This window comes from Triticum dicoccoides, chromosome 3B, assembly GCF_002162155.2.
Source record: "Triticum dicoccoides isolate Atlit2015 ecotype Zavitan chromosome 3B, WEW_v2.0, whole genome shotgun sequence".
In the NCBI taxonomy this organism is placed as follows: domain Eukaryota; kingdom Viridiplantae; phylum Streptophyta; class Magnoliopsida; order Poales; family Poaceae; genus Triticum; species Triticum dicoccoides.
In genome coordinates, this window is record NC_041385.1 from 29515206 (window position 1) to 29542922 (window position 27717).

Genomic DNA, 27717 nt, shown 5'->3' on the forward strand with positions numbered 1-27717 from the left:
TGTGTTGCTGCGATATATAATAACATAGGTTTGCCCAGGTTGGGCGCGGCCAGGACCAGATTTGTTGCAAGTATGGCCTTTATTTCTTCGAGTCCGGCTGTGGCAGCATCCGTCCATTCGAAATGTTCGGTGCGCCGGAGGAGGCGGTAGAGGGGCAGAGCCTTTTCTCCCAAACGGGAGATGAAGCGACTTAAGGCCGCTACGCATCTGGTTAGTTTTTGTATTTGCTTGAGGTCTTTTGGAATATCCAATTGTGACAGAGCTTGGATTTTGGCCGGGTTTGCTTCAATTCCTCTACCGGATACGATGAAGCCCAAGAGCTTTCCGGCTGGTACGCCGAAGATGCATTTTTTCGGATTGAGCTTAATGTCATATGCTCGGAGGTTGTCGAATGTCACCCTCAAGTCTTCTACTAGAGTTTCGACGTGTTTGGTCTTGACGACCACATCGTCTACGTATGCCTCTACTGTTTTGCCTATCTGGGTAGCCAGACATGTTTGAATCATGCGCTGATATGTTGCGCCGGCGTTTTTGAGTCCGAAGGGCATTGTGTTGAAGCAGAATGGCCCATATGGAGTAATGAATGCCATTGCGGCCTGGTCTTTCTCCGCCATCTTGATTTGATGGTATCCGGAGTATGCGTCGAGGAAGCACAATGAATCGTGCCCTGCGGTAGCATCGATGATTTGGTCGATGCGAGGGAGGGGGAAAGGGTCCTTTGGACAGGCCTTGTTAAGGTCTTTAAAATCGACGCAGAGGCGCCAGGATTTGTCCTTTTTTGGTACCATTACTAGATTGGCTAGCCAGTCCGGATGTTTTATATCTCTGATGAATCCGGCTTCTAAGAGTTTGGCTAGCTCCTCTCCCATTGCCTGTCTTTTGGGTTCGGAAAATCGCCGAAGAGCTTGTTTGACCGGCTTGAATCCTTTTAGGATGTTTAGGCTGTGCTCTGCCAGCCTGCGTGGGATTCCTGGCATGTCTGAAGGGTGCCAGGCAAAAATGTCCCAATTTTCCCAAAGGAATTCTCGTAGTGCGGCTTCGACATCAGGACTTAATTGTGCCCCAATGGAGGCCGTCTTTGTGGGGTCCGTTGGATGGACCTGAAATTTGACTATTTCGTCTGCTGGTTTAAAAGAGGTGGACTTGGACCTCTTATCGAGTATCACATCGTCCCTATCCACCGTGGAGCGCAGCGTAGTTAGTTCCTCTGCCGCTAGGGCTTCGGACAATGCCTCTAGGGCCAGTGCGGCTGTCTTATTTTCAGCGCGGAGTGCTGTATCTGGATCACTGGCAAGAGTGATTATCCCATTGGGTCTGGGCATTTTGAGCTTCATGTACCCGTAGTGGGGTATAGCTTGGAAGATTGTGAATGCCTCTCGCCCTAACAAAGCTTGACATCCACTGCCGAATGGGGCCACTTGGAACGTGACCTCCTCGGACCTGTAATTGTCCGGTTAGCCGAACACTACATCTAGTGTGATTTTTCCTGTGCAGCGTACTTCTCGACTAGAGATTATCCCTCTGAAGATTGTGTTGCTTCGCTCGATGCGGCTAAAGTCAATATCCATTTTTTGAAGGGTTTCCTCATAGATGAGGTTTAATCCGCTGCCGCCGTCCATGAGTACCTTGGTAAGGCGAAAGCCTTCCACTATCGGACTGAGGACCAATGCGGCTGGTGCTCTAGCTGTTCGGAATTTAGGTTCGTCGCTGGCGTTGAAGGTGATAGCCGTGTCACTCCATGGATTTGCTGTTGCTACTTGGTAGACTTCGGCGAGGCCGTGGATTGTTCATTTTCGCATGTTATTTGATGCAAAAGTCTCGAAGACTGTTAATACCGTACCGGTACTGCTGGGCTGTTTGCCCGGGGCTAAAACGCCTTCGCCACTTTTGGCCACCTGCCGTAGTATCCAACATGCTCGAAGGCTGTGTGTTGGAGTGGCGCCCTCCGTACTGTGAATTTTGCAGGGTCCGTGGAGCCAGCCCTCCAGTACGGTTCCATGCCCTTTAGGGGGGTTTTGCTTTTTGGTTTTTCACCCAGGTGCTTGAGTATGGCGCACCCTTTTACTTCGGACTAGGGTTCTAGTCAAGGCCGGACTGTCCCAAAACCTAGCTTCGGTGTTCCTGGCACTCTCAGCCGCACAGTATTTTTGTACGATGGTCGCTAGGTCGACGAAGCGTGTAACTTCGCGACGACTTATGGCGTTCATGATTCCCTTGTCCGTGCAATTGTTGCAGAAAATTGAAATCGCGCTTTCTTCGCAGCAGTCCTTTATCCTGTTCATAACCAGGAAGAATCTGGCCCAGTAATGATGTACTGTTTCATCGGGCTCTTGCCGTATTCGAGAGAGATCGCTTATGTTTGGGTGGGCGGGTGGAATCAAGTTCGGAACCCCGCCCGATCTGAGGCTCAAAGGCCAAGAAGTTTCCGGATTTGGAAGCTTGACTTGCTGGATGCTTTCCAACGAATCTAGTCCGATGCCTGGCTCTAAGTTCAGTATTTGATTAGCGCCCGTCCCTCCGCGGGAATCCGGCTTGGAGGGATCGGGAATCCGGACATAGTTGGTTTTCAACGTAGAAGAAGAGTTGCCGCATTGTTCCTCTACCACGACAACGTGGTGGGTAGCCTGAGGAGGGTTAATCTCTCTCAGATCGGTTTTAAGCCCAATCTGATCATAGTCTGTAGCGACTCCCAGGGCGGCGATGCGATCCAAGAGCTCGTTTACAGAGGAGAGCTCAATCGGATCTAACTGCTCGGCGAATTCCGAGCTGACGTGAAGATCGCTTTTGATGACCTGAGAGGTCATCGTCGGAGCGGTGGCCGAACAGGCGGTCATAAGAAAACCACCTAGCCGGACAGTTTGGCCGGCGGCCAAAGCTCTCTTGACGAAGGTGCCATCTTTAAAGACGGAAAAAGGCATCCTTCCTGATCGCGACGACACAGAGGAACTCTCAATGAAAGCACCAATGTCGGTGTCAAAACCGGCGGATCTCGGGTAGGGAGTCCCGAACTGTGCGTCTAGGCGGATGGTAACAGGAGACGAGGGACACGATGTTTTACTCAGGTTCGGGCCCTCTTGATGGAGGTAAAACCCTACGTCATGCTTGATTAATATTGATGATGTGGGTTACAATAGTAGATCTACCACGAGATCAAGGAGGCTAAACCCTAGAAGCTAGCCTATGGTATGATTGTTGTTCGTCCTATGGACTAAGGCCATCCGGTTTATATAGACACCGGAGAGGGCTAGGGTTACACAGAGTCGGTTACAAAGGTAGGAGATCTACATATCCGTATCGCCAAGCTTGCCTTCCACGCCAAGGAAAGTCCCATCCGGACACGGGACGAAGTCTTCAATCTTGTATCTTCATAGTCTTGGAGTCCAGCCGATGATGATAGTTCGGCTATCCGGACACCCCCTAGTCCGGGACTCCCTCAGTCCTTATGAAGGGTAAATAGAAGTTGACAATATCACGTTGTGGTTATTCGTAGGTAAGAAAACGTTCTTGCTAGAACCCAATTGCAGCCACGTAAAAGATGCAACAACAATTAGAGGACGTCTAACTTGTTTTTGCAGCAATTGTCATGTGATGTGATATGGCCAGAAGTTGTGATGAATGATGAATGATATATTGTGATGTATGAGATCATGTTCTTGTAATAGGAATCACGACTTGCATGTCGATGAGTATGACAACCGGCAGGAGCCATAGGAGTTGTCTTTATTTTTGTATGACCTGCGTGTCATTGAAGAACGCCATGTAAATTACTTTACTTTATTGCTAAACGCGTTAGCCATAGAAGTAGAAGTAGTCATTGGCGTGACAACTTCATGAAGACACGATGATGGAGATCATGGTGTCATGCCGGTGACGAAGATGATCATGGAGCCCCGAAGATGGAGATCAAAGGAGCTATATGATATTGGCCATATCATGTCACTATTATATAATTGCATGTGATGTTTATTATGTTTATGTATCTTGTTTACTTAGAACGACGGTAGTAAATAAGATGATCCCTTATTATAATTTCAAGAAAGTGTTTCCCCTAACTGTGCGCCGTTGCTAAAGTTCGTCGTTTTGAAGCACCACGTGATGATCGGGTGTGATAGATCCTTACGTTCACATACAACGGGTGTAAGACAGTTTTACACATGCAAAACACTTAGGGTTAACTTGATGAGCCTAGCATGTACAGACATGGCCTCGGAACACAGAGACCGAAAGGTCGAACATGAGTCGTATGGAAGATACGATCAACATGGAGATGTTCACCGATGATGACTAGTCCGTCTCACGTGATGATCGGACACGGCCTAGTCGACTCGGATCGTGTAACACTTAGATGACTAGAGGGATGTCTAATCTGAGTGGGAGTTCATTAAATAATTTGATTAGATGAACTTAATTATCATGAACTTAGTCTAAAACCTTTGCAAAAATATGTCTTGTAGATCAAATGACCAACGCTCATGTCAACATGAACTTCAATGCGTTCCTAGAGAAAACCAAGCTGAAAGATGATGGCAGCAACTATTCGGATTGGGTCCGGAACCTGAGGATCATCCTCATAGCAGCCAAGAAAGATTATGTCCTAGAAGCACCGCTAGGTGAAGCACCAATCCCAGAGAACCAAGATGTTATGAACACTTGGCAGTCACGTGCTGATGATTACTCCCTCGTTCAGTGTGGCATGCTTTACAGCTTAGAACCGGGGCTCCAAAAGCGTTTTGAGCGACACGGAGCATATGAGATGTTCGAGGAGCTGAAAATGGTTTTTCAAGCTCATGCCCGGGTCGAGAGATATGAAGTCTCCGACAAGTTCTATAGTTGTAAGATGGAGGAAAACAGTTCTGTCAGTGAGCACATACTCAAAATGTCTGGGTTGCACAACCGCCTGTCCCAGCTGGAGATCAACCTCCCGGACGAGGCGGTCATTGACAGAATCCTTCAGTCGCTCCCACCGAGCTACAAGAGCTTTGTGTTGAACTACAATATGCAGGGGATGGTGAAGACCATTCCTGAAGTATTTTCAATGCTGAAGTCAGCAGAGGTTGAAATCAAGAAAGAACATCAAGTGTTGATGGTCAATAAGACCACTAAGTTCAAGAAGGGCAAGGGTAAGAAGAACTTAAAGAAGGACGGCAAAGATGTTGCTGCGCGCGGTAAGCCAGTTGCTGGGAAGAAGTCAAAGAATGGACCCAAGCCTGAGACTGAGTGCTTTTATTGCAAAGGGAAGGGTCACTGGAAGCGGAACTGCCCCAAATACTTAGCGGACAAGAAGGCCGACAACACTAAAGGTATATTTGATATACATGTAATTGATGTGTACCTTACCAGTACTTGTAGTAACTCCTGGGTATTTGATACCGGTGCCGTTGCTCATATTTGTAACTCACAGTAGGAGCTGCGGAATAAGCGGAGACTAGCGAAGGACGAGGTGACGATGCGCGTCGGGAATGGTTCCAAGGTCGATGTGATCACCGTCGGCACGCTACCTCTACATTTACCTACGGGATTAGTTTTAAACCTCAATAATTGTTATTTAGTGCCAAGTTTGAGCATGAACATTGTATCTGGATCTCGTTTGATGCGAGATGGCTACTCATTTAAATCCGAGAATAATGGTTGTTCTATTTATATGAGAGATATGTTTTATGGTCATGCCCCGATGGTCAATGGTTTATTCTTAATGAATCTCGAACATAATGTTACACATATTCATAATGTGAATACCAAAAGATGTAAAGTTGATAACGATAGTCCCACATACTTGTGGCACTGCCGCCTTGGTCACATTGGTGTCAAGCGCATGAAGAAGCTCCATGCTGATGGACTTTTAGAGTCTCTCGATTATGAATCATTTGACACATGCGAACCATGCCTCATGGGCAAAATGACCAAGACTCCATTCTCCGGAACAATGGAGCGAGCAACCAACTTGTTGGAAATCATACATACTGATGTGTGTGGTCCAATGAGCGTTGAGGCTCGCGGAGGATATCGTTATGTTCTCACTCTCACTGATGACTTAAGTAGATATGGGTATGTCTACTTAATGAAACACAAGTCTGAGACCTTTGAAAAGTTCAAGGAATTTCAGAATGAAGTAGAGAATCAATGTGACTGAAAGATCAAATTCTTACAATCAGATCGTGGAGGAGAATATTTAAGTCACGAATTTGGTACACACTTAAGAAAATGTGGAATCGTTTCACAACTCACGCCGCCTGGAACACCTCAGCGTAACGATGTGTCCGAACGTCGTAATCGCACCCTATTGGATATGGTGCGATCTATGATGTCTCTTACCGATTTACCGCTATCATTTTAGGGGATACGCTCTAGAGATAGCTACATTCACTTTAAATAGGGCACCGTCTAAATCCTTTGAGACGACACTGTATGAATTATGGTTTGGGAAGAAACCTAAGCTGTCGTTTCTAAAAGTTTGGGGATGCGATGCTTATGTCAAGAAACTTCAACCTGAAAAGCTCGAACCCAAGTCGGAAAAATGCGTCTTCATAGGATACCCCATGGAAACCATTGGGTATACCTTCTATCTTAGATCCGAAGGCAAGATCTTTGTTGCCAACAACGGATCCTTTCTAGAAAAAGAGTTTCTCTCGAAAGGAGTAAGTGGGAGGAAAGTAGAACTTGATGAAGTACTACCTCTTGAACCGGAAAGTAGTGCAGCTCAGGAAAATGTTCCTGTGGTGCCTACACTGACTGGAGAGGAAATTAATGATGATGATCAAGGTACTTCAGGTCAAGTTGCTACTGAAATTCGTAGGTCCACAAGGACACGTTCCACACCAGAGTGGTATGGCAACCCTATGCTGGAAATCATGTTGTTAGACAACGGTGAACCTTCGAACTATGAAGAAGCGATGGCGGGCCCAGATTCCAACAAATGGCTAGAAGCCATGCAATCCGAGATAGAATCCATGTATGAAAACAAAGTATGGACTTTGACAGACTTGCCCGATGATCGGCGAGCGATAGAAAACAAATGGATCTTTAAGAGGAAGACAGACGCGGATGGTAATGTCACCATCTATAAAGCTCGACGTGTCGCTAAGGGTTATCGGCAAGTTCAAGGGATTGACTACGATGAGACTTTCTCTCCCGTAGCGAAGCTTAAGTCCGTCCGAATCATGTTAGCAAATGTCTCATACTATGATTATGAGATATGGCGGATGGACGTCAAAACGGCATTCCTTAACGGTTATCTTAAGGAAGAGCTATATATGATGCAGCCGGAAGGTTTTGTCGATCCTAAGAATGCTAACAAAGTATGCAAGCTCCAGCGATCCATTTATGGGCTGGTTCAAGCATCTCGGAGTTGGAACATTCGCTTTGATGAGATGATCAAAGCGTTTGGGTTTATGCAGATTTATGGAGAAGCCTGCGTTTACAAGAAAGTGAGTGGGAGCTCTGTAGCATTTCTCATATTATATGTAGATGACATACTTTTGATGGGAAATGATATAGAATTCTTGGACAACATTAAGGCCTACTTGAATAAGTGTTTTTCAATGAAGGACCTTGGAGAAGCTACTTACATATTAGGCATCAAAATCTATAGGGATAGATCGAGACGCCTCATAGGTCTTTCACAAAGCACATACCTTGATAAGATTTTGAAGAAGTTCAAAATGGATCAGTCCAAGAAAGGGTTCTTGCCTGTATTGCAAGGTGTGAGATTGAGCTCGGCTCAATGCCCGACCACGGCAAAAGATAAAGAAGAGATGAGCGTCATCCCCTATGCCTCAGCCATAGAATCTATTATGTATGCCATGCTGTGTACCAGACCTGATGTAAAACCTTGCCGTAAGTTTGGTAGGAAGGTACCAAAGTAATCCCGGCAAGGAACACTGGACAGCGGTCAAGAATATCCTGAAGTACCTGAAAAGGACAAAGGACATGTTTCTCGTTTATGGAGGTGACGAAGAGCTCGTTGTAAAGGGTTACGTCGACGCTAGCTTCGACACAGATCTGGATGACTCTAAGTCACAAACCGGATACGTGTATATGTTGAATGGTGGGGCAGTAAGCTGGTGCAGCTGCAAGCAGAGCGTCGTGGCGGGATATACATGTGAAGCGGAGTACATGGCAGCCTTGGAGGCAGCGCATGAAGCAATTTGGGTGAAGGAGTTCATCACCGACCTAGGAGTCATACCCAATGCGTTGGGGCCGATCAAACTCTTCTGTGACAACACTGGAGCTATTGCCCTTGCCAAGGAGCCCAGGTTTCACAAGAAGACCAGGCACATCAAGCGTCGTTTCAACTCCATCCGTGAAAATGTTCAAGATGGAGACATAGATATTTGCAAAGTACATACGGATCTGAATGTCGCAGATCCATTGACTAAACCTCTTCCGCGAGCCAAACATGATCAACACCAGAACTCTATGGGTGTTTGATTCATCACAATGTAACTAGATTATTGACTCTAGTGCAAGTGGGAGACTGTTGGAAATATGCCCTAGAGGCAATAATAAAAGGATTATTATTATATTTCCTTGTTCATGATAATTGTCTTTTATTCATGCTATAATTGTATTATCCGGAAATCGTAATACACGTGTGAATACATAGACCACAATACGTCCCTAGTAAGCCTCTAGTTGACTAGCTCGTTGGTCAACAGATAGTCATGGTTTCCTGACTATGGACATTAGATGTCGTTGACAACGGGATCACATCATTAGGAGAATGATGTGATGGACAAGACCCAATCCTAAGCATAGCACAAGATCGTGTAGTTCGTTTTGCTAGAGCTTTTCCAATGTCAAGTATCTCTTCCTTAGACCATGAGATCGTGTAACTCCTGGATACCGTAGGAGTGCTTTGGGTGTACCAAACGTCACAACGTAACTGGGTGACTATAAAGGTGCACTACAGGTATCTCCAAAAGTGTCTGTTGGGTTGACACGGATCGAGACTGGGATTTGTCACTCCGTATTACGGAGAGGTGTCACTGGGCCCACTCGGTAGTGCATCATCATAATGAGCTCAAAGTAACCAAGTGTATGGTCACGAGATCATGCATTACGGTATGAGTAAAGTGACTTGCCGGCAATGAGATTGAACGAGGTATTGGGATACCGGCGATCGAATCTCGGGCAAGTAACATACCGTCTGACAAAGGGAATAGTATACGGGGTTGTTTGAATCCTCGACATCGTGGTTCATCCGATGAGATCATCGAGGAGTATGTGGGAGCCAACATGGGTATCCAGATCCCGCTGTTGGTTATTGACCGGAGAGCCGTCTCGGTCATGTCTGCATATCTCCCGAACCCGTAGGGTCTACACACTTAAGGTTCGATGACGCTAGGGTTGTATGAATATGAGTATGCAGCAAACCGAATGTTGTTCGGAGTCCCGGATGAGATCCCGGACGTCACGAGGAGTTCCGGAATGGTCCGGAGGTAAAGAATTATATATAGGAAGTGTTGTTTCGGCCATCAGGAAAGTTTCGGGGTCACCCGGTATTGTACCGGGACCACCGGAAGGGTCCCGGGGGTCCACCGGGTGGGCCACCTATCCCGGAGGGCCCCGTGGGCTGAAGTGGGAGGGTAACCAGCCCCTAGTGGGCTGGTGCGCCCCTCCTGGGCCCCCCTGCGCCTAGGGTTGGAAACCCTAGGTGGGGGGCGCGCCCCACTTGCCTTGGGGGGCCCTCCACCCCCCTGGCCGCCGCCCCCCTTGGAAATTAGATCTTCCAGGGCCGGCGCCCCCCTGGGGGCCTATATAAAGGAGGGGGAGGGAGGGCAGCCGCACCCTGTGTCTTGGCGCCTCCCTCCCCCTGCTACACCTCTTCCTCTCCTCCCGCAATAGCTTGGCGAAGCCCTGCCGGAGTTCTGCTGCATCCACCACCACGCCGTCGTGCTGCTGGATCTTCATCAACCTCTCCTTCCCCCTTGCTGGATCAAGAAGGAGGAGACGTCATCCGCTCCGTACGTGTGTTGAACGCGGAGGTGCTGTCCGTTCGGCACTTGGTCATCGGTGATTTGGATCACGGCGAGTACGACTCCATCATCCCCGTTCCCTTGAACGCTTCCGCACGCGATCTACAAGTGGTATGTAGATGCAACCTCTCTTCTATCACTCGTTGCTTAGATGAACTCATAGATGGATCTTGGTGAAACCGTAGGAAAAAATTTATTTTCTGCAACGTTCCCCAACAGGTGCACCCAACGCGAGCAGCGGCCGCTGCACAGGTTGTCTTGGGGGAGCCACGTCTTGGCGTCGATATTCTCGGCACGGTAACGCCTCCAACAGCTCCTCCTGTAACGAAGCAAGAGAAAAAGCAGTCTCCAAATCTTTTGGCTAATGCAACATAACACCTGCTCTAATCTCGGCTTTGAGCCCTTCCAGAAACTGGGTTGTAAAGTAAACAAAATCGAATGCAGGATTATGAGCTGATGCATCAACTCCTCAAAACACTGCATATACTCATGCACAGTATTTTTTTGCCGCAATGTATTGAATTGCCGGATATGTGCCTGATATTGCTCCCGCCCAAACTTGGTACTCAATGCACTACAAAGTGTTTCCCAAGTGAATACAGTGTTTTGTGACTCATGCAACTGTAGCCAACGAGCTGCATTGCCCGTGAAGTGCAGTGTCGCTAATCTAACCCACATATCCGGAGCAATCCCAAAAACATCAAAGTATTTTTCACACTTGTTCTTCCAGAATTGGGGGTTATCCCCGTCGAAAGATGGGAAATCCATCTTCGGCAGTGCCCAGTGCGCATGGTGCGAGTAAGGCAAGGGGGTTTGCTCTTGCACCAAGCTACCAGACATGGGTTGATCTAGATCTATGGCAGTACGAATTTCAGAGGGATTAGAGCACGCACCCTTGACCGAAGGCGGTGCCAGGGTGGTGACCACCCCATGTACCGAGCCCCCGAAGTTGAAGATCTCGTCGTGGCCACTTGGCCCATGTTATTGCCCCAGATCGGCCGCCGATGGTGGGGGCGCTGGCCGTCGCGGCTGCTCCTCCGGGCTGGATGACGGATCCGCGAGCACGGGATGGAGCGCGATCCTGCCCACTTGGGTGCGGAGTTCATCGAGTTGGCCTTGGAGATTCTGGACCGCAGGGCGCCAAAGCTCCAGGGACTGCTGAATCGCTTCCAACTTGGCGTCGTTGGCAGCGCGGCTCTCGTTGACCGTCTGGATCAGCGTCGCGAGCTGCTCCTCCATCGCCGCCGTCTTGAGCGTCTGCTTTGTGTTGTAGCGCGGGCGAGGGTACGCCGTCTCCAGGTCGCCTGACCTCTGATACCAGATGTAACGGGCCCGATCTACCAAGGGATTGGAGGGGGAAGAGGAAAGGGGATCGACAAGGGGAAGGAAGGGGATTAGGGTTCCGGAGGAGAAGATCAGCTCCTCACTCATGGCCGATTCAATATCCACTTAATCGATATCCTCCAGCTTACACAGGGAAGGCCTAGTTATACAAGAATGAGACGGGCTACAGCCCACAAGGCCAACGTAGGCCCAACCGAACCGACCAAACTAACCCACTTGGCCTCATAGTCCATCAATCACCGGGACCATCGAGTCCTTTCCCTCCAGGCACTTCTGGTCCACCATGTCAGCCGTGACAGTCAGGCAACTAGAATGCCACGGTGAGACACGTTCCATCTATTATTTATCATCTGCCATGGCAATATAAAGAGCTAGTAGAGATGATACAGACGTGTTGCGGCGGGAATTGGATGCGGTGATTTCTATGAGATTTGATGGCATGAAATTTTAGTATTCTGAATTAGCCATGTAAGAATTGAAACTCAAGCACATATATAATTTAATGTATTTGATCATTATATAGTTGGAGAATTTTTTATTTAATGTTAGTATAACATGCAAGATGCATGTTTAAGGTGAGTCTTTTCTCGTGCATAGTGGCATATAGTGAGTTATCATATTTGCATGTCGTGAGATTATATTTAGTGGGGGCATGCTTGATGGCATGATGAGATGACATAGTTGCATGTCAAGACAATTAAGTTAGTGAAGATCAACTATTTAGGTATATATAGGATACCAAAGGTAATAAAGTTTTCAACCAGGTCCATGAACCACCTAGCGATGACTACAAGCACTGGAGCGAGCAGAAGGCATATGCCACCATTATCTTCTCTCCCTTGCTGGAATGGGGAACACAGTATTGTTGTATACAATCGGGGCGTCACCGTACTGAGACTTTATAAGACCAGTGCATTAGAACAGTAATCGTCACTTAGGAAGAAAAACGTAGATCACCAAGGATCAAATCTGTAGACACAGGATAAAAGACAAACGAAAAATAAATCCAAACAGATTCACTGAAGGCACGTCACCACATGCCCTCCCACGATGCTAAATGCACAATCAAGATAGGGATCGGGCCTGTGAGACATTATTCCTGCTATGGTACATGAAAGAATATCAGGTGCACCGGTGCTTGTGGTGCACCCGGTGCACTGAACTCTTTGTAGCACATTTTAAATGTTCAGGAAATTCTGAAAATAAATTAGCACATTCATACAACATCAATGTTATCAAGAAATTTCAAATTGAAATTCGAAACATAGCCCGAGAAACAAAAATGACAAACTTGACGCTGAGTAATACTCCAACATAAGTTGGCTTTAGATTTGGCCCATAATCACATTGATGTCAAATTTGTCATTCTCGTATCTCGAGCAATGTTTCGACTTTTAGTATGAAATTTTGTGATGGCATACATTGATGTTATGTCAATGTGTTAGATTTTTCAAACATTTCAAAATATGCTACGGCATCTCTGATGCACTGATAGCACCACAAGGATGGGAGCACCAGTTACACTCCTAGAGTAGATCAACGCCGTCAGAGAGCCCCAACCAGGGCGCTGAACCAAAGAAGATCGAGAATGGGCCCCTCTAGCCGTCGAGGTGTTGGGGTTCTCCGTGGAGGTCTTGGGCAGGAGGAAAACTATTCATGTTCAACTGAATAAATTTTTCACCTAAAAAATGTTCATCGTGAGAACAAAATATTTTTCACCTAAAAAATGTAATATCGTGTCAATGAACTGGAAAATAGTTTTCTTTTATGGATATTAGTTGACCGTTGGTCAAATTTACAAATATGTTATTTTAGATAATACTCCCTCCATTCCCACAATATAGTGCGTTCGCGCTTCCCGAGATTTAAATTTGACCATACATTTAACAAACGAGGTCGACTACGGCGGGAGCAAAAGTTATACTACAAAATTCATATCAAAAATGTGAATTCAATGGTATAATTTTTGTTCCCCCGCAGCCGGCTCATTAGTTAAATTTAGTCAAACTTAGATGTCGGAAAGTACGAGCGCACTACGTTGTGGAATGGAGAGAGTAAAGAAAAAAAAACCTTTGCATTGCAATAACAGGCATCCAGTGCAAAAGTACAGTGTTTGCTATAAGAGCTGAATTATTATGAGATGAAAACCAGGTTGAAAGCCAGTGTAGTGCTGCAGTAGCAGAGGATCACATCGACGCATGAAAAAGACAAACGCCATGATCAATCAACTCACACAATAATAATCCAGCATCCCAGTACGGCAATTCTAATCAGATCAATCATCATCGTCATGTACAACACCATCATCAGATCAGATCCAACGGACCACACCAATCCTCCCCCAGACGAAGACAAAAAAACAGTTAACCAAAGCACAAATCGCAGTTCAATCAAGCCCCAAGTACAGTACCTAAAAACTCTCTGCAATGCCAGTCACTGGCTGGCGGCGCCGCCGTCCGACACGGCGGGCGAGTCGGAGACGCCGGAGGACTCGTCCATGGACGACCCGTGCGACGGCGAGGACGCCTGCGGGTCCCCGCACGCGCGGACCTCGTCGATCATCCGCACCACGTACCCGACCTTGGGCCGCTGGTCGGGCGCGCTCGCCGCGCAGCTCAGGGCCAGCTGCAGCATCGCCACCATCTCCTCCTCGATGCCCTTGTCCTTCATTAGCTCCAGGTCGAACACCTCCGACGTCCACTCCTCCCGCACCACCGACTGCACCCACCGCGGCAGCTCCACCACCACGCCGCCGTTGGGGAGCTCGCTGCCCGGGCACCGCCCCGTCAGCAGCTCCAGCAGCACCACCCCGAGCGCGTACACGTCGCCCTTCTGCGACGCCCACGGCCGGGACGCCGGCGCCGGCGCCTCGGGCGCGCGGTACCCCGCCGAGCTCGCCGCCGGCGACGACGTGCCCAGCTGCGCCAGCCCGCAGTCAGCGAGGCGAGCCTCGCCGGACCTGTCGAGCAGGATGTTGGTGCTCTTGATGTTGCCGTGCGCCAGCTTGGGCGCCATCCCGCCGCGCCGGCTCGCGTGGTGGATGTAGGCGAGGCCGCGCGCGGCGCCCGCCGCGATGCGCATGCGCGCCGCCCAGTCCAGCGGCGTCCGGCCCGGCCCTCGGTTACCTGCGACGACAGACGGAGGTTCCCACCTTCAATTCAGCAACAGAAGCAGCAAGTGTTCGACGGAATTAATGGCGAAGAATTAAGCGGAGGAGAGGACTTGCCGTGGAGGAGGGAGAAGAGGCTGCCGTTGGGCATGAACTCGTAGACGAGCAGCTTCTCGTCGCGGGCGTAGTAGTAGGCGTTGAGCGGCACGACGTTGGGGTGGCGGAGGCGGCCGAGGACGGCCATGTGGTGCTCGAACTCCTTCTTGGTCGACGCCGCCGCGGGCGCCGCGTCGCGCAGCCGCTTCACGGCCACGACGCTGCCGTCGTCGAGCACCGCCTTGTACGCCGTGCCGCAGCCGCCCTTGCCGAGCATCTCCGCGGACGCGCGCAGCAGCTCCTCCAGCTCGAACCGCCTCCCGCCGGCGTCCTCCACAAACACCATCTTCCCTCGCTCGTACGTGCCGCCGGCCGCCCCCGCGACCACTCCCGCCGCGCCGTACGGGCTCGAGGAGTAGACGATCTTCTCCCCCTCGCGGTGCCGCCTGTCGCTGCGCCGCCCGGAGAGGCGCGGCCAGAAGTAGCAGAAGAGCAGCCCGGCCACGAGCCCGACGACGGCGAAGTCCGCGGCCACAATTGCCGCCACGACCCCGCGGCTCATCTTCCCCTTGCCATCCGGCGGCTTCGAGGAGGGCGACGACGCCGCCATGGCCGCAGCCGGAGGGCACGGGGACGCGTCCTCCTTGCACGGCGGCAGGGGCGCGCCGCATAGATCGGCGTTGCCGCCGAACGCGCCCGCCGGAAACCCCGCCATCGCCACCGGAATCCTCCCAGACAAGAGATTGTTGGACACGTTGAGGTCCTGCAGCCTGGGCAGCGCAATGCCGTCGACCCCGCCGGTGAGCCTGTTGGAGTCGAGCCGGAGCGTGAGCAGCCGGTCGAGCCGGGCCAGCTCGGGCGGCACGGCGCCGGACAGGTTGTTGGAGGAGAGGTCGAGCCGGTAGAGGCGGTAGAGCCTGCCGAGCGAGGGCGGGATGGCGCCGGAGAGCGCGTTCCGGGAGAGGAAGAGCAGCTTGAGCCCTTGCAGCGGCGAGAGGTCGGGGAGGGCGCCGGAGAGGCGGTTCCCCTTGAGGCTGAGCACGCGGAGGCCGTCGAGCCGGGCCAGCGCCGGGAGCGCGTCGGCGCCGGACAGGCCGAGCCCCTCGAGCACCAGCCGCGTCACGCGCCCGCCGGCGCACGTCACCCCGCGCCAGGCGCACGGGGACGGGCCGGCGGACGCGTTCCAGCTCGCGAGCGCGCCGGAGCGGTCCGCGGCGAGCCGGAAGTCCGCGAGCGCCGCGGCGTCGCCCTCCAGCGAGCCGGCATTGGCGGCGCGCACGAGCAGGACGGCGAGAAGCGGCAGCAGCAGCAGCAGCGTGGTGCTGCTGCCGCCGCTGGGACGAAGCATGGCGGTTTTGGCCGGTGGAGGTGGACTGGTCGCCGCGGGCGGGGCGAGCAGAAGTGGCAAGGTGGATAGCGGCGAGACGAGGGGCGTTGGTTCTTCTTGTCTGTCTGGTCTCTGCCGCTCCTTTTTCTCCACCTCCGGCTCTCCCCCGCTTTCAACAGCTTTACCGCACAGTAAAGGCGCACGCCGCAGTGGGTGTCAGTCAGTCGCCACCACCACCAGTGCGCCGCTGCATGCACTGCTGGGCTCGTGTAGTGTAGTGATCTGTCGACCGGAGCGAGGGCACGTACGGGCAGGCAGCAAGGGGACGACGTGTCCGTCCGTCCGTGGGGCTGGGGACGGTGTGGCCGTTGGGGGTTTTCGTTTTCGGTTGACGGGGACATGTCAGTGAGCGACGGACGGAGGTGGTAATAATTAGGCTAACTCCACCGCGCGACCATATCCTGTCCGCCCCGGTCCGTTTGGGATAAAAGGGACAAACGAGACGGTCCAGCGCGCGGGCGCAAACGGACTTTTGTCCGCTTTGTGTCCGCTTTCGACCCATCCGCGGCCCAAGTTTGCACCGTTTTTGGGGTGAAACAGACACCACGCGGACGCGCGGCTCGTCTGCGCGTGTCCTCCCCTGGCCCGCCCGTCGGTGGCACAGGACGGGCCTTTTTCTATCTGCCCCCCTCCCTTCCTCCGGCCGCATCCACTCCACTCTTCCCCTCTCTTTCCCTCGCCGACGCCGGTCGCCCGTAGCCATTGCAGCCGTGCAACTCGGGCGCTCGCTTGCCCAGCCATTGCAGCCGTGCAACTCTGGCAGGGCCGCAGGCCACATGCAGGCAGTGGCTCGTCCTCTAGCCGCTCGGATCTGCACCGTCGGTGGCCCGCCGGCAGATACGCGAATGGCGGCCGGCCGGGCTCGGTGCTTGCCCAAAAGCTCGTCGGCGCACCATTGCCCCTCATCAAGTGCGACCACTGCCCAAGGGTGGTCGTGCCCCGCGTGTCTACAACGCCGGAGCATCCCGGATGGGTGTTCATCAAGTGCTTAAACGATGGGGTATGTGCTCTTTTAGCTTCGGTTTGTGCTTTCGATTAGACTAGTGGTGCTAACTTTAAGTCTTATTGTGTAAAACGGATGCAAGTTTTGGTATTGGGAAGAAGAGTACATCGATATATTGATAGAGCGAAATGTATTGCATGTTCGTGCACTTTTAGCTAGCCTAGAGGCTTTAGATGAGACAAGTGCACTTGTTGCTAGATTAGAGGCTAGGCACGGTACTACGTGCGAAGAAGCAACAAGGCACGATACTACGTGTGAGGAAGCAACGTCAACTTCCGGCTTGAAGAAGAAAGGAGGAGACAACGTCGTGTGTCAGTGTCAAAACCGGCGGATCTCGGGTAGGGGGTTCCGAACTGTGCGTCTAGGCGGATGGTAACAAGAGACAAGGGACACGATGTTTTACCCAGGTTCGGGCCCTCTTGATGGAGGTAAAACCCTACGTCCTGCTTGATTAATATTGATGATGTGTGTTACAAGAGTGGATCTACCACGAGATCAAGGAGGCTAAACCCTAGAAGCTAGCCTATGGTATGATTGTTGTTCGTCCTATGGACTAAAGCCATCCGGTTTATATAGACACCGGAGAGGGCTAGGGTTACACAAAGTCGGTTACAATGGTAGGAGATCTACATATCCGTATCGCCAAGCTTGCCTTCCACGCCAAGGAAAGTCCCATCCGGACACGGGACGAAGTCTTCAATCTTGTATCTTCATAGTCTTGGAGTCCGGCCGACCATGATAGTTCGGCTATCCGGACACCCCCTAGTACGGGACTCCCTCAGTAGCCCCCGAACCGGGCTTCAGCGACGACGAGTCCGGCGCGTATATTGTCTTCGGCGTTGCAAGGCGGGTTCTCCTTCAAACTTCATGTTCCTGTCGAATAGTGTCCGGCTTCCTTATAAATGTTGCGCTCCTTGGCTTCTACGCCCAATAATGGCCTTCTTCCACGTGTCATATGAATGCGAAAAGCTAGGGTATTTTTACATTTTACCCCCTAGCCGTGCGAACGAGCCGCCTATAAGAGAGGCGAGGATCTAGATCCATCTCACACCATCCTCCATCCGCAAGTTCTCATCGAAGCGCCTCTGACAAAAATCCATTCTATCATGGATAGTCGACGCGGCTCCTCCTCTCACGCTCCCAGCCCTAAGCCAGGAGATTGGGGGAGATGCTCAGTTCCACACAACGAGCTAGTGGCGCTCCAAACTGAGGGATATCTTCCCCTAGCTTTTATGGTTCCGGTTCGAGCCGGACTAGCCACCTTCAAGGGTGGAAAGCAGGCGGAGAGCGTCCCCAACCCTTCCAAAGGAGAGCGGGTATGCTTCGTCCCTTATCTAATAAGGGGACTCGGATTTCCCATACATCCGTTTCTCCGGGGGCTCCTGGAGTTCTACGGACTCCAGCTTCACCACCTCACACCTACCTCCATTTTGCACATCGCGGGCTTTGTAGCTCTTTGCGAGCTGTTCTTGGGCATCGAGCCCCATTTTGCGTTGTGGAAGAGATTGTTTTGCCTTGTACCCCGTTCTTATGAGGGGTCGATATATCAAGTGGGCAGAGCCGCAATATGGCGCATCGTCGGGACCGGATATCTATCCGGCACCCCGAAGAAGGCGTCCGAAGACTGGCCTTCGGAATGGTTTTACATGGAGGACGCCCCTCTGCCGGATCCAGTTCGGATCGGCCTCCTGGAGTTCAGCAATGCTCCCTTGAAGAAACGCCTGAGTTGGCGCCCGCGGTGCCCTCAACGAGAGGATGATGGGAGCGTCCATTATCTGATGGGCCGGATCAGGTTACTGGCCCACTCCGAGTTGACCATGATTGGAATCATGGCCACGTGCATTATGCGAGGGGTGCAGCCACTCCAATATAGGGGCCACCCTATGTGGGATTTCAACGGGAGAGACGACGCCACCCGTCATGGTCGTAGAGGGCCGGGCTCGGCAGCCGATCTGGCAAAGATCCTGTCCGGCTTGTACAAGGGGGAGGAGGAGGACTTTCTCCGCATGAATCCATTGAACGGATTCTCCATGAATAACCCTCGGAGCTGGGTAAGCGGACGTTTATCTACCCGATCCATACTTCCAAAGTCAAGTATCTTACTTTGTGATTTCGACGCAGGAGCTGCGCCGGGACATGGAGGGCATACAAAGCCTAACTCCACAACCCGAGGATCCGGAACGATCCCTTGATCCGACCTCCGAAGAGGATCCGGACATAAAGGTGGAGCTGATTGACGAGGTGTTCCACCAACGTAGCATGGACAAAGCTCTAGTCGCCATTACGGCTGACTACCCCGGTTTGTTTCCGGCCTCCCAGGTGACTACGACCGAGGTCTTGACACCATCATTTGATCCGTGCTCAACTCTGACCATCCTATACTGATGGTGCATCGCAGGAGGTGCCTTTAAGGAGGGAGCCGAACCTGCGGCGGCTGACCAGCAAGGGTCAGTTCGGCCCAGCAGGCGGAAGAGGAGTGCGACGCGAATTGAAACGTCGCCGCAACGGTACGGCGCACCGTTGTTTTTAAGGGAAGGATCCCTAGGAGGTATATTAATGCTCATAACTTTTTCCAGGAGAAAGAGCACTCGCCGGACAGTGTCCGGAGAGGTTGCCAAGCAAGCCTCCGCCAGCCATGCTCCATCGCGTGGTCCAGAAGTGGAGGCGAACACAAGGCAAGAGCCGGATGCTCCTCCGACGGAGGATGCCGACAGGCTGTCCGCCACCCGGTCTGAGGTGGAGAGCGCCATGAATCACAGGCGTCGCCGGACAGTTCTTCGTGACGCGTGTTTCTCCCCGGAGGCGTTGAATGCCTTTGATGCGGGAAACGCGCACCTTCGTGCTGCTCAAGATGGTTTAACCAGAGCCACGGAGCAGTATGTGAAGGACATACGGGTAAGTAATTTTAATAGTTATATATGCTAGTAGCCCCCGAAACTTAAAATAGTTAAAATAACTGATTTAAGGATCATTTATTATGCAGGATCTTACGGAGAAGAATACCCACCTGTCCCAGGAGCTCCAAGAGTGCAAGGCCCAACTTGAGGCCACACTAGCCACCACAGAGGGAGCCACAGAGACCCCCGCTGGTAATACGTACTTCAAAAAGATAAGTAGTTAACAAAGTGCGGCGTGTGCGTAAATCTGACAATAATATTGCAGAGGGAGCCGGACTAGATCCGGACAAGCAACAACTACTGCGTCAGCTAAAGGCCGGCGAGAGGGTGCTTATGAAGGTGCAGCAGGAGAGAAACAAGCTCCAAGATGCCCACACCCAGCTATCTGGCTCCGTGAAGGAGAATCAGCGGCTTCGTCGCGGCATTTATAGTAAGTGCTTGAGCAAATTCTTTTGAAAAGAAGAATTCGGCGAGGAAGTCGATTGACAGAAATGTGTCTTTAGGTGTGCTCACAGGTCGCCCTGCGTAGGAAATGCCTGGTTCAACGGGTGACCAACTTCCCGAGCAGGTGCAACTGCTCGAACGTGTTCGACAGGCGATGAGTGGCGTCGTTCAAGCTTTATGGCCTTCCATCTCCCTACCCGAGGGCCTTGGAGGGCTTGCTGAGAAGCTTCAGGGAGCACGGCGACGCCTCCATCTGTGGAAGATATCGGCCTGCCGTCAAGGCGCCAGGGAGGCCTGGGCCATGGTGAAGACGCGGTACCCGAAGGCTGACCCAAACCACATGGCCGAGGTCGGACCTGCGGGGCCTGATGGGAAGGAGATCCCTGTGAGCTTGATGTACGGCCAAGTAGAACTGGCCGCAAAATATTCCCAATAGGACTGTAAATTAGACAACCTGTTAGATGGGATTGAAAAGGAGTACAATTAGTCAGTTTGACGATGTAATTTGAAATGACATGTAAAATGCCTTCTAGCCGGATTGTAGATCGTTTGTCTTTGCGGACCTTTTCGCTTCAACCTCGGGATCCAACAGTCCGGAGTGTGTCCGAATACCCTTACGGTTATAGAAGAACCGGGGCATGCGTGGAGACAAGGCATCGGGGTTATAATTGCTTTATCAGACAAGTGCCCAACTAGTTATGTTATATTACATGGTTAGTAAGAAACATCTTCCAGGAAGAATAGTTCCGTTAAGGGTTCCTTTCCCTGGGAGGCATGCCCTAAAGTGCATGTCCGGACTGTGAAAATAGCAGAAAAAACATCTGGGGGCAAATAAATAAGTAAGTAATAAATCATCTTTCAAGTTACCGACCGAATATTCTCTTAAGAACGCTAGCTTTCGGCTTCACCTAGTCTGAGGTACACATCCGGCTGACCCGGCAGTAACAATCGCAGAGGTGCTCCCTTTACCTCCTAGCCGAACAATCGGGAACGTAGGGGTAAGCACAGGAGCCAGGCAACCCAGCTTGGCCAAAACTTAAGTCATATCGATGCATATAATGGTGAATAAAAGGTACATGCGGAAGTATGACACATGTGTTTGGCATGAAGCCCGTATAAATAAGCTTCTGTTAAAGAAGCCCCCAGGTATAATGAGTGCTAGGAGCACATCAAGTGTGTGCGAACAATGCGCAAATCAGCCTATCAAAGGTATTGAAAAAAAATGGAAAGAAGGAGGGGGACAAGAGACAGTGAAAATGTAAAAAGGTGGACGGAGGAGTGAGACGAACTCTGAGTCCGGCGTTAGGCGTAGAATCTTCGAAGACGGGCTGTGTTCCATGGGTTCGGCTCGAGTCGGTTGTCAGATGCGTTACGTAGACGATATGCTCCGCCGGTCAGGACTTGGTCGATGATGAAGGGACCTTCCCACTTGGGCTTAAGTTTGTCCTTTTTCTTGTCCGACAGGCGTAGAACAAGTTCGCCAACATTGTAAGCTTTGGCCCATACTTCTCTGCTTTGATATCTTCGAGCCTGCTGTTGATAAAATGCGAAATGAGCTTTTGCCATGTCCCGCTCCTCCTCTAAGGCGTCCAAACTGTCCTGCCGATCCAGCTCGGCTTCTCTTTCTTCGTACATGCACACGCGAGGTGAGTCATGAATTATATCGCAGGGCAGAACTGCCTCTGCGCCGTACACCATAAAAAATGGTGTGAATCCGGTAGTTCGGTTTGGCGTGGTCCGCAGCCCCCAGAGTACGGAGTCGAGCTCCTCTACCCAGTGCGTGTTAGATTCCTTGAGGGACCGCACTAGTCTGGGTTTGATGCCGCTCATCATTAGACCATTTGCTCGCTCGACTTGACCGTTAGTTTGGGGGTGATAGACTGAAGCGTAGTCGAGCTTGATGCCCATATTTTTGCACCAGAGTTTAACCTCGTCGGCCGTGAAATTTGTGCCGTTATAAGTGATGATGCTGTGGGGGACGCCAAAACGGTGTACTACCCCAGATATGAAATCTATCACAGGTCCGGATTCTGCCGTTTTAACCGGCTTGGCTTCAATCCATTTGGTGAATTTGTCCACCATGACCAATAAGTATTTGTGCTTGTGGCTTCCCCCTTTAAGGGGTCCAACCATATCAAGCCCCCAGACCGTGAACGTCCAGGTGATGGGTATAGTTTTGAGGGCGGTGGGTGGCATGTGGCTCTGATTAGCAAAGAGCTGGCAACCGACGCATCGTTGGACTAAGTCCTGAGCATCTGCCCGGGCTGTCGGCCAATAAAATCCTGTACGGAAGGCCTTGCCTACAAGGGCCCGGGCTGCAGCGTGGTGCCCGCCGAGTCCGGCATGAATTTCAGCCAGGAGATTTCGCCCTTCCTCTTCAGAGATACACCTTTGAAGGACTCCCGTTGTGCATTTCTTATAAAGTTCTCCCTCATGGACCTTGTAGGCTTTAGATCGCCGAACTATGCAGCGGGCCTCATTTTGGTCTTCGGGAAGTTCCTGCCTAATTAAGTAGGCTAGGAATGGTTCCATCCATGGGGCAATTACTGCCATTATTTCGTGGGCTGAAGGTGTTATTTCATTTGCTGAGCCGCCGATTGTGTCAGAATTGTCTGAGTTAGGTGCTGCAGCTGGCTCCGGATTGTTATTTCCGGACTCCTCTTCCCATAATACGGATGGCTTAAAGAGCCATTCCAGGAAGATGTTTGGAGGGACGGCGTCGCATTTTGCGCCGATGCGTGCTAACACGTCTGCTGCCTGGTTATTATCCCGGGCTACATGGTGGAATTCGAGTCCTTCGAACCGAGCTGACATTTTTAGGACGACGTTGCGGTAAGCTGCCATTTTCGGATCTTTGGCATCAAAGTCTCCATTTACTTGGGATATTGTGAGGTTTGAATCCCCGCGCACCTCTAGGCGTTGAATGCCCATGGAGATTGCCATCCGGAGGCCGTGTAGAAGGGCCTCGTATTCGGCTGCGTTGTTGGAGTCCATGTACATTATTTGGAGTACGTATTGGACTGTGTCTCTAGTTGGGGACGTCAAGACGACGCCAGCCCCCAAGCCAGCCAACATTTTGGATCCGTCGAAATGCATGATCCAATTGGAGTACGCGTTGTACTCTTTAGGGAGTTCGACTTCGGTCCATTCGGCGACGAAGTCAGCCAGGACTTGCGACTTTATAGCTCGCCGTGGTTTGTAGGTTATGTCAAATGGTAAGAGCTCAATGGCCCATTTTGCAATCCTACCTGTTGCGTCGCGATTGTTTATAATATCGTTGAGAGGTACTTCGGAGGCCACCGTTATGGAACACTCTTGAAAGTAGTGTCGCAGCTTCCGGGATGCCATGAACACCGCATACGCTATCTTTTGATAATGTGGGTACCGGGACTTGCATGGAGTTAAGACAGTGGATACGTAGTACACTGGTTTTTGAAGAGGGAATCTGTGCCCTTCTGTTTCTCGTTCGATGACGAGTACCGCGCTGACAACTTGATGTGTTGCTGCGATATATAATAACATAGGTTCGCCCAGGTTGGGCGCGGCTAGGACCGGATTTGTTGCCAGTATGGCCTTGATTTCTTTGAGTCCGGCCGTGGCAGCATCCGTCCATTCGAAGTGTTCGGTGCGCCGAAGGAGGCGATAGAGGGGCAGAGCCTTTTCTCCCAAACGGGAGATGAAGCGGCTTAGAGCCGCTACGCACCCAGTTAGTTTTTGTATTTGCTTGAGGTCTTTTGGGATATCCAATTGTGATAGAGCTCGGATCTTGGCTGGGTTTGCTTCAATTCCTCTACCGGGTACAATGAAGCCCAAAAGCTTTCCGGCTGGTACTCCGAAGACACATTTTTCCGGGTTGAGCTTAATGTCATATGCTCGGAGGTTCTCAAATGTCACCCTCAAGTCGTCTACTAGAGTTTTGACGTGTTTGGTCTTGACGACCACATCGTCTACGTATGCCTCTACTGTTTTGCCTATCTGGGTAGCCAGACATGTCTGAATCATGCGCTGATATGTTGCGCCGGCGTTTTTGAGTCTGAAGGGCATTGTGTTGAAGCAGAATGGCCCATATGGAGTAATGAATGCCGTTGCGGCCTGGTCTTTTTCTGCCATCTTGATTTGATGGTATCCGGAGTATGCGTCGAGGAAGCACAATGAATCGTGCCCTGCAGTAGCATCGATGATTTGGTCGATGCGAGGGAGAGGGAAAGGGTCCTATGAACAGGCCTTATTAAGGTCTTTGAAATCGACGCAAAGGCGTCAGGATTTGTCCTTTTTTGGTACCATTACTAGGTTGGCTAGCCAGTCCGGATGTTTTATATCTCTGATGAATCCGGCTTCTAAGAGTTTGGCTAGCTCCTCTCCCATTGCCTGTCTTTTGGGTTCGAAAAATCGCCGAAGAGCTTGTTTGACTGGCTTGAATCCTTTTAGGATATTTAGGCTGTGCTCTGCCAGCCTGCGTGGGATTCCTGGCATGTCTGAAGGGTGCCAGGCAAAAATGTCCCAATTTTCCCGAAGGAATTCTCGTAGTGCGGCTTCTACATCAGGATTTAATTGTGCCTCAATGGATGCCGTCTTTGTGGGGTCCGTTGGATGGACCTGAAATTTGAGTATTTCGTCTGCTGGTTTAAAAGAGGTGGACTTGGACCTCTTATCGAGTATCACATCGTCCCTATCCACCGTGGAGCGCAGCGCAGATAATGCCTCTAGGGCCAGTGCGGTTGTCTTATTTTTAGCGCGGAGTGCTGTATCTGGATCACTGGCGAGAGTGATTATTCAATTGGGTCCGGGCATTTTGAGCTTCATGTACCCGTAATGGGGTATAGCTTGGAAGATTGTGAATGCCTCTCGCCCTAACAAAGCGTAATATCCGCTGCCGAATGGGGCCACTTGGAACGTGACCTCTTTGGACCTATAATTGTCCGGCGAGCCGAACACTACATCTAGTGTGATTTTTCCTGTGCAGCGTACTTCTCGACTAGGGATTATTCCCCTGAAGGTTGTGCTGCTTCGCTCAATGCGGCTCCAGTCAATTTCCAGTTTTTGAAGGGTTTCCTCGTAGATGAGGTTTAATCCGCTGCCTCCATCCATGAGTACCTTGGTAAGACGAAAGCCGTCCACTATCGGACTGAGGACCAATGCGGCTGGTGCTCTAGCTGTTCGGAATTTAGGTTCGTCGCTGGCATTGAAGGTGATAGCCGTGTCGCTCCATGGATTTGTTGTTGCTACTTGGTAGACTTCGGCAAGGTTGCGGATTGTTCGTTTCCGCATGTTATTTGATGTGAAAGTCTCGAAGACTGTTAATACCGTACTGGTGGTGCTGGGCTGGTTGCCCGGGGCTAAAAAGCCTTCGCCACTTTTGGCCACCTGCCGTAATATCCAACATGCTCGAAGGCTATGTGTTGGAGTGGCGCCCTCCGTACTGTGGATTTTGCAGGGTCCGTTGAGCCATCCCTCCAGTACGGTTCCGTACCCTCTAGGGGGTTTTTGCTTTTTGGTTTTTAACCCAGGTGCTTGAGTATGACGCACCCTTTTATTTCAGACTGGGGTTGTATTCAGGGCCGGATTGTCCCAAAACCTAGTTTCGGTTTTCCAGGCACTCTCCATCGCGCAGTATTTTTGTACAATGGTCGCTAGGTCGGCGAAGCGTGTAATTTTGCAACGACTGATGGCGTTTATGATTCCCTTGTCCGTGCAATTGTTCCAGAAGATTGAAATCACGCTTTCTTCACGGCAGTCCTTCATCCTGTTCATAACCAGGAGGAATCTGGCCCAGTAATGATGTACTGTTTCATCGGGCTCTTGCCGTATTTGAGATAGATCGCTTATGTTTGGGTGGGCAGGTGGAATTAAGTTCGGAACCCCGCCCGATCTGAGGCTCAAAGGCCAAGAAGCTTCCGGACTCGGAAGCTTGGTTTGCTGGACGCTTTCCAACAAATCTGGTCCGATGCCTGACTTTAGGTTCAGTATTTGATTAGCGTCCGACCCTCCGCGGGAATCCGGCATGGAGGAATCGGGAATCCGTACATAGTTGGTTTTTAACATAGAAGAAGAGTCGCCGCATTGTTCCTCTACCACAACAACATGGTGGGTAACCTGGGGAGAGTTAATTTCTCTCAGAACGGTTTTAAGCCCAATCTGGTCGTAGTCGGTAGCGACTCCCAGGGCGGCGATGCGATCCAAGAGCTCGTTTACGGAGGAGAGCTCAATCGGATCCAGCTACTCGGGGAATTCCGAGCTAACGTGAAGATCGCTTTCAATGACCTGAGAGGTCATTGTCGGAGCGGTGGCCGAATAGGCGGTCATAAGAAAACCGCCTAGCCGGATAGTCTGGCCGGCGGCCAAAGCTCCCTTAACGACGGTGCCGTCTTTAAAGACGGGAAAAAGCATCCTTCCTGATGGTGACGACACAGAGGAACTCTCAATGAAAGCACCAATGTCGGTGTCAAAACCGGCGGATCTCGGGTAGGGGGTCCCGAACTGTGCGTCTAGGCGGATGGTAACAGGAGACAAGGGACACGATGTTTTACCCAGGTTCGGGCCCTCTTGATGGAGGTAAAATCCTACGTCCTGCTTGATTAATATTGATGATGTGTGTTACAAGAATAGATCTACCACGAGATCAAGGAGTCTAAACCCTAGAAGCTAGCCTATGGTATGATTGTTGTTCGTCCTATGGACTAAAGCCATCCGGTTTATATAGACACCGGAGAGGGCTAGGGTTACACAAAGTCGGTTACAATGGTAGGAGATCTACATATCCGTATCGCCAAGCTTGCCTTCCACGCCAAGGAAAGTCTCATCCGAACACGGGACGAAGTCTTCAATCTTGTATCTTCATAGTCTTGGAGTCCGACCGACCATGATAGTTCGGCTATCCGGACACCCCCTAGTCCGGGACTCCCTCATCGTGCCTCCTCCACAGATCAACAATGAGTGCATCGAGAATGCGCTAACCCAACTCAAGAAAGCAGTTATGGAAGTTGGGTATCTTCTCAAATGTATTCTTGTGGTTCTTATTTTCTTTGGCCTTTTACTAGTCAAAATGTGATGATGTATTGTCATGTACCAAAAATGAATGATAAAATTTTTTTAAGGACTTGCAAAGAAATATACGCTGACAGAATGGGGCTAATGGATGCGGCCGCACGCTGGGCGCACGGCCACCGCATCCCAAGACACGCCCGGACTCGACCCCAAATCCCTCCCCAAACGGACAGAATCCGGACAAAGCGGACGTCCGTTTGGGGTCGCGGGGTGGAGTTGGCCTTAAAGGCCGAGGAGCGAATTGTCCTGGTGGGAGGGAGTGAGTAATAATTGCTGCATGGATCGGGGTGCCTGCCCTTCCTTTACGGCGTGCCTCGGGATGTGGGAATTGCTGAGCCTGTTTAGGCTAAACACTAACCAACCAATGGGCCATGCCGCCATGGCCATGGGGCATGGGCTACACTACAGGTTCATCATCA

The 27717-nt window shown here is 51.1% G+C and overlaps 1 protein-coding gene across 1 annotated transcript; it reads right to left on the bottom strand.

Annotated features, from left to right (window-relative positions):
* Positions 1 to 13535: 13535 nt before the first annotated feature.
* Positions 13536 to 15871, bottom strand: LOC119279168 (probable leucine-rich repeat receptor-like protein kinase At1g68400). The gene is made up of 2 exons (XM_037560524.1): positions 14545 to 15871; positions 13536 to 14443 (listed from the first exon to the last, which is right to left on the bottom strand). The coding sequence occupies exons 1-2, from the start codon at positions 15869 to 15871 to the stop codon at positions 13752 to 13754; spliced, it is 2019 nt and encodes a 672-aa protein (XP_037416421.1). The 3' UTR covers positions 13536 to 13751.
* Between the last annotated feature and the right edge of the window lie 11846 nt (positions 15872 to 27717).